The following is a 7693-nucleotide window of genomic DNA, read 5'->3' on the forward strand; positions in this document are numbered from 1 at the left end:
CTTCACTTTTCTTAAACTCCAGACTTGACCCTTTTATTATTGGCTATTCGGAGATATTCAACGTCATCTGGAGGGAAAATAGTTTTACACTGTCGATGAGAAAAAAACGTCCGGGAGGTATACTTTGATTCACGGCCAGCTGGGTTTTGGAGGTATGATATCCACAAATTGCCTGAACGTTGTCAACATGTCGTGGACCACGACGGTGCATACTGTCAATCTTGGATGGTTCTTGTTTTTGTGTTATTCACGAATAAAAAAATGGACAGTTACTTTCCGGCCAACCTAATAGTAGATTTACTAGACAGGATTTGACCAAATGGGAAAATAATAGCATCTAGAAACCGAGAAAAACAAGTTTTTGTAAGAGATTTTTCGCTGTTTCAATTAAAGTTTTGTTTTTCCAATTGCATGACAATTCAATTAAAAGATAAGGAATCACAAAAATTTTGCTAGTCGTATCCTTATGAAGCTCTTGTTTTATGGATTCTAGTATTACTCTGAATCCTTGGTAATCTAACAAAAAATCATTTCTACAAAAAGTTCTACTGCACGACCTTAAATTTAACAATACTATGTAGAACAAATCTAGAATGACACAAATTGTCATAAACACAATTCTTCAACTATTTAACGCTACATATTTGGCGTGATCAGTTCCTTTATCACCATATCAGATCTGGAGCATAAACGTGGATATGCCGAGGAGATGCTATAAAAGGATTGAGAATCGCCAGTATGAGGAGACATCTGATACAATGGAAACATCGAAAGGATCTCAGCAACACTGGACTCGCTGACGAAGGATCCCAACTGCTGATGCCACATGGACAAAGCCGAATCCCGATGTCACACCTCTTCAAGCTACAACCTCCTAATCGCTGTCAATGGATGGTGCACACCCCTCTCGCTCTCCTATATATGTTCCTATCTTTTGTACTTTTGTCTCCGACACATTGCTCACCACCTATTATGCCGGAACATCATTTCTACAAAGAGTTACAGCGAAATCGAAAACAGTAAATTTTTGAATAAGATGGTTAAATTTGAATTGGAAACAGTAATTTTTCAACTACTTTCCTTCACAACCTGTCGAAAAATTGAAAAAAAGAACACCATAAAATTTCAATTTCGTAAAAATTTCACTGTTTCAGTTTTTTTTTAACTGAATAGAAAAGATGAAGCTTGTTAGGAAACATATAGATAAATTTTTGGAAACTGACAGTGTGTTGAACAAAGTGTAGCATACCACTATCAACAAATAATTTGAATTTCAATTATATCATACGGTCTAGAAAAAGGAAACATTTTTTGATAAAAGTCTATTTTTGCTGTTTCAACTGCTCTTGATTCACAATGTATGAAAAAAATTCAACGAAATTAGTCTTAAATGTTAAAATTGAAAGTCAATGTTTTTTTTTTATTAAAAGAAACACATGTAATGATCTCAAAATGTTCAAATTTAACAGAATTGCAGATCGATATTATCACTACATATAGAAAACAAAAGTCAATATATGTAGATTGACAAACATCTTAAGAGTAAAAAAAATAATTTTAAGGAAATTTCAGAAACAGTAAAACTTTCGTTGTTCTATGAAAAATTGAATTAAGACTACCTTGTATAATAGGGAAGATAAAATTAATGGATCGAATTCAATAAAACTTCAAAATTTGAAAAGTCAATTTTTTTGAAAGGAAAAAAGCACAAAAAGGTATCAAGATTTTCAAATAGGAAAAAAACTTACAATTAGTGGGCTAGTAGAAAAATCGGAACTAGTTTTCAAATTTGGTATTCAAAGATTTGCATAAACAGAGCTCTACAAAAGTAAAAATATACGACTATCTAGAAAAAAAAATTTCTAAAGGTTTTTTTGCTGTTTCAATAAAAATTTTTGTTGTTTCGACTGCTCGGCATTGCAATTCATTGCAAAAACATGTTGAAACAAAAATTGAGTAAATTTCGATCCAGGCTGACTTGAGTAAGAAGTCGGATTCTAAAAATCTTTACTGAAAGATCCTCAAAATTGCAGTGCTAGTATGGGTTTTCAAAAATCACTTTTTTGGATATCCTCAGTTCATCAAGAGTTATAAACAACTTGGTAATCAAAAAAAAAGAGATTTTCAAAAATAAGTTTTTCAAAAACAGAAAAACTAAGTTTTTGGAGAAAAGAAAACAAGAAAATATGAAAATATCTGAAGAAAGTACTGTTTCAAGCATTTTTTTATTACAAAAATATATCTTTGCATTGCCGATCCGATGTTTGTGAACGTTGAGCATAACCAAAACTAGAATTCAAAGTTATCGATTTACTGTTTGAGAATGAAAATAGGAAACTTCAAAACGTCCCTAGAAACAGCCATAATTTTAGTTTTCGATGAAAATTTGAAGTAAGACATCCAACAGATCGCTTAACAAAATTGGAAATTTAAAACACCTGAAATTTGGAAACAGTAAATTTTTCAATGTTTCTTTTTGGAATTTTGAAAAAGAATTACAAGTTTAACAAAAATTTACTGTTTCAGTCTTTTTTCTAATTTAACAAAAAGAAAAACTATTTACTTCCAAGGGGATACCAAAAAAAAAAAGAACAAATCGAAATTAAGATTTAGAAACAAGTAATTCCTTTTTTTTCGCTGTTTCAAAGAATGTTGTTTCAACTTCTTTCATTGCGATTTGTTTTATTCACTGTATAAAACAAAAATTTCACAATTTTTGAATTAAAAAGAAAGATGAGAATTTGAATTCCATACGAAATTGGCTTTTGAAGGAGAAATCCCAAATAACTTTCTATACTTAACATTAGTAGCACTTATTTTGGGCTCCGTAAAACCTTGAAAAGATTTTAAAAACTAATTTTCGCTAACATTGAAACAGTTATATTTTGAGGGAATATGTTTCAAGAACTGGAAGAAAAAAGAAGGAAGGAGCTATGAGAACCAACGCTATTTTCTGTTTGAAAGCTTCAGAAGTGAGGAGAACAACTGAGAAAAATTAGAACAATCTCAGGATCTTTCTTGCCAAAGATCCTTAAAGACCATAACCCAGAAAAAAAGATTCCCAAAAAAAGTGCCGCCGAAATCCGTGTTTTCCATTTAACCTACAGTCACATCTGTCATTTTGGTTTACGGACGTGTTTTGAAAACGAAACGAGAGATGAGAAATGGCGCGGCTACCGAACAGTAGACCCCAACAGACACATATATCGTTTTGGCGGTAAGCAAACATGCCCGGAGAACAATTTCTTCTCCTCTCGGGGGCTTCTGTGAATGACCAGTACCTGGGGAGAGAGTATGTCTTCGGGAAGAGACGCAGATGAGAATCAAAAGGGCACCAGGAGAATCGAAAGTGACGGTTACAGGAAGTAGGTGAAAGTTGTTCCGAAGAGAAGAAGAAGGAAGAAAAGCTTGACTTGGATTTGGGGCAAAACCTTGATTTCCAGCTGGGAGAATTTCAAAAAATGTTTTGAGTATACTCATCATCATAATGGTTTAACTAACTTTCGAAAACTGTGAGAGCGTTATGAATAACTTGAAACAGAAAGAAGATTATCAAAAAATGGTTAAATTCGATTCATATGTATCAAAAGTGAAACAGAAAATATTTTTTGCAATTTTCAGTAGTAAAAAATCTTATTTCATAACTACAAAAGTTGAGTGAAATCCAAAAAAAAAATTTCTCCCCGGCCGGGAATTGAACCCGGGTCTCGCATGTGACAGACGCGGATACTCACCACTATACTACCGAGGACACGGGAGAAGAGGAAGGCTCAGTGCCAATAAGAAACACCGGGAAATTGCCGCGACAAGATAGAGTAAGAAGAAAAATTTGAGGGAGTAGAAAGATAAATATTGAAACGGTGAAAAGTTTAGAATGCAAACTCTCAATTAGCAGTTAATAAAGTAGGGAAATTCTCAGATTAATGTCCCTCATTGTTTTCACTAGTGCGAGTATAATATCGAGGAATCCCCAAACACATTCACTTCTTGAGATTTGTCTGCATCTCTCTGATCTGGATACTCTCTCGTCGAAAAAAAAACGAATTGTCGGATTATAGAAACAATAAAGAGATGCGCGCAATTGAGACAGACACAAAAAAAAACAAAAGCAATTCGAGAGAAAATTGAGAAAGTGACGGGAGCTAGTGAAGATTAGAATGGGGAGGATGGATGAGAAAACAGGGCGGAACCCAGAAAATATCCGGGATATACGAATGATTCGGATCATACGGAGGAAAAGTTTGGGTTAATGATCTGTAGTTGGGGAAATGAGAGAAAGTTTCAAACTTTTAGGGTTAATGTGTAAAAATATCTTTGAAGTGGGTCAAAATAAGTTTTGAATCGCGCCGAAGCCGCACCAGCTAGCTTGTTTTGATTAAAATCAAATTAGCATAAGTATAGAACAGTAAAGATACGATCATATCAGCCAAAGCCAGGTAAGGCTTTTGAAAACACATCTAGGCCTGAAGGGGATACAGTACCGGCTAAAAGATGAAAATGACCAACTTTGGATGCTTAAAAAATACGGTGTACTTTACTGAGTATGCAAGAAAATTTCAGAGTATACTGAACAAAAATAGAGCTTCAATTTTGAATTAAACAACTTTTTTGGGAAAATTCGTCCAAATGAGATATAAACCTTGGAACAAAACAAGCCCAGAAACAGCCCTGAGGTTAAAGTTATGACCCTTTCAAGCGGTATATCTCATTTAAATGAATTTGTACAAAAAAGTTGTCAACTATAAAATTCAAGCTATGTTTCTGTTTAGTATACTCTGAAATTTTCAAGTTGATCCAGTAAAATCATCTACAATGTTTGTAGGCAGACAAATTAAGCACCTTTTAGATGAAACTATTTATATTAGGCTTAAAGTGCAAGCTTCTTTAAAGCACTTACGGTAGTATAGTCAAGTTTAGAAAAATCTGGACGGCCTACCAAAATCATTCTAAAATGATTTGACCACTCTCTAACACAGACAAACACAATAAACCAATTTTCCCGTTCTCCTGGATATCAAAACTATTCTATCTTCCATGAACCCTTTCCCCTCCTCTCTCCGGTTCCAATTGAAATTCAATGATTGACTGAATAAACAAAAGGAACGGATCCCCCCACTCACATAAAATGTGTATAACGTGTTGTTCACTACTGACCAGTATGTATAAAGAGGGAACAATTACCAGCCGGGGGCGAAGGCTCCGTAAGTTAATTGATCTACCCGACTGGCACCGAAAATGGGAGGCCTGGTGGGGGAAATGGCAAGAAAGGGAAATGGAGCTTCAGGTGGATTTGTATTACTAGGGTTTATATGAGCATTAACAAATTGTAATTGAATGAACTTGATGATAAAAAGAGGAGAGCAAACATCTCACAAAATTATTTTTCTTGAGACCAAAAAGTAAGAATTTTACTATTAGGGGTTTGTTTGAATGTTTCTAAAAAATGAATGGAAAAGATGAATGGATAAGGCGAACATCTCATAAAATAGTTTTCTGGAAGTTTTGGAAATTTCGAAACATCAATGTTTTTTCGAACAGAAAAGGAATGGATTATGTTCAGGTTCAAAAAGAGACAAATATGATTTTTTTTGGGTTTTTCGAAACAGATGAAATATCGAAAACTCGATTGTCACTTTTTCTATTGAAACCCATATTTTGCATTTGGGAAATAGAAATTATTAGTCAGTTACATTCAAAAATTCCGATTTTAGAAATTTTTAATGTTTATTTTTTTCATGTTTTGTCCAACTCGTAACGAAAACATTAATAACTTTTAGAAAATGGGTGAAAACTGAAACAGTATTCTATGAGACCCACGTACTATAGTCCCGGAACATTCAAAAAGTATATAAAATTATTGAAACAGTAAAAATTATGCATAGATCAGAACGGAGGTTGTGAAGGATTAAAAATGTTTTTTGTTTGTAAAAATGTTTCTATTTGTTAATTAGCAAATCTGAGTCTATTGAATTTTGGCAATGGCAAGAAAGTGAAATGAAGCTTCAGGTGGTTGAAATATATGTTTCTAGAAATTTTTTGAATTTGGAAACAGCAAAAATATCGGTTTGTTTTTTGAACAATATAACTGTTTTATGTTCGGATTGAATTTTGGGTTTTCCTATACCAATTATTTTTAATGTTTTCATTTTTCCTCCACAGGGAATGGCGTGAATCGGGTATGACATGACCTATATCATCGGAGAGCTGAGAAAAAGTTATGAACGAATATGTAATCAGAATTTTCTATAGAGCCATCAGCTCGGAGAAAATCAGGTCTAAAACTCTAAATTGCCTACTGTTTTTCTTCGATTTCAATAGAAATTTTCGATTTATGTATTTGTGTTCACACGATCCGAAATTTCAATTGAAATTAAGGGAAAATAGTAGACAATTTGGAGCTTCAGACCTAATTTTCTACGAACTGATAGCTCTATAGCAAATTCTGATTTCATAAGGGTCCATACTTTTTTCTCAGCTTTTCAATGATACAGGTCATANCTCCATNCCCGATTCNCGCCATTCCCTAGTCAGTTTATCCAACTCGTAATCGAAACGTCGCTAATTTCAAGAATGTAGGTAAACTTTGGAAAAGTAGTGTATGTAGCACACGTACTAAAGCCACAAAAAGTTTGCAAAGTTTACATAAAACTATTGAAACATTGAAAATTATACAGGTCAGAACGGAGATTTTGAAGGATTAAAAACGGTTTGTTTGTAACTATTTTTACTTTGAATTTTTTATTATATAACGGATGGAACTTGTGATAACAAATCTCAAGGTCAGACATTGCATGAAAATATTTTTCTAGGGATTTTTTAAAGTTTGAAACAACAAACAAATGTTTTCACTTTTTTTAAAGAAAAGAGAATAAAGGTTTAATGTTCCGATGATGTTCAGATTCACACAGAGTTAGTTTTTTCTCAACGGATTTATATTCGGATTGAGTTCAGATTCAGACGTTCCAAAAATAATAATTGGGATTATCTACAATTCAAAATCGATGAAATGTTTAACTCTTCCAATTATCTTTTTTCTATGGAAATATATATTTTGCACTATTGAAACGGGAAATTTTCTGATTTTTAGGACTTCTAAATTTTCAAATTCTCCATATTTTGCCAAATATTTTAATGAGAAAACATTGCTAGTGAACTCTGAAGCAGGAACCGCTATATCTCATTCATTAAAGCCATAAAAGTTTTGTAAAGTTTACATAAAACTATGGAATTATTAAAGAAATTTTTAATTTTCTCAAATGGCAAGGAAGTGAAATGGGGCTTTAGGTGGTCGAATTTTTGTGAAAAATGATTGGAATCGATTTTAATAAGACACAAGGGAAAACATCTCATGAAAATGTTTGTCTAGAAACTTTTTAAAGTTTGAAACAGCAAACATATTTTTTTCACTTTTTGAAAAAAAGTTTTATGTTCCGATGATGTTCAGATTCAAACAGAATTCGAAAATAATTTTTTCATTCGTCCTATGAACCATGGAACAGTATTATTCTTGTGCAAAAAAATTGGAGTTGTGGCCGAATTTTCACACAAGTTAGGCCACCGTATTTCAAGGAGAATTTTCGAAAACACAGCCGGCAAACTAGTGCTACCGTAACCCAACAATAAATATTTTCGCAAAATTTTTGACTTATTTTTTTCCTTTTTATCGAATTTTTCGCGGTTTTGGCCGTTTTTT

At 33.1% G+C, this 7693-nt stretch overlaps 1 protein-coding gene and 1 non-coding gene across 2 annotated transcripts; both read right to left on the reverse strand.

Annotated features, from left to right (window-relative positions):
- Window positions 1–3679: 3679 nt before the first annotated feature.
- CBG28209 lies at window positions 3680–3751 on the reverse strand. The gene has a single exon. It is a non-coding gene (tRNA).
- A 1626-nt stretch (window positions 3752–5377) lies between these two features.
- On the reverse strand, window positions 5378–5482 carry CBG26838 (the record flags this gene model as incomplete). The annotated part of the gene is made up of 1 exon (XM_045236110.1): window positions 5378–5482. The coding sequence occupies one exon, from the start codon at window positions 5480–5482 to the stop codon at window positions 5378–5380; it is 105 nt and encodes a 34-aa protein (XP_045100400.1).
- Between the last annotated feature and the right edge of the window lie 2211 nt (window positions 5483–7693).

This window comes from Caenorhabditis briggsae (genome assembly GCF_000004555.2).
Source record: "Caenorhabditis briggsae complete genome, chrIV, whole genome shotgun sequence".
Lineage (NCBI taxonomy): Eukaryota > Metazoa > Nematoda > Chromadorea > Rhabditida > Rhabditidae > Caenorhabditis > Caenorhabditis briggsae.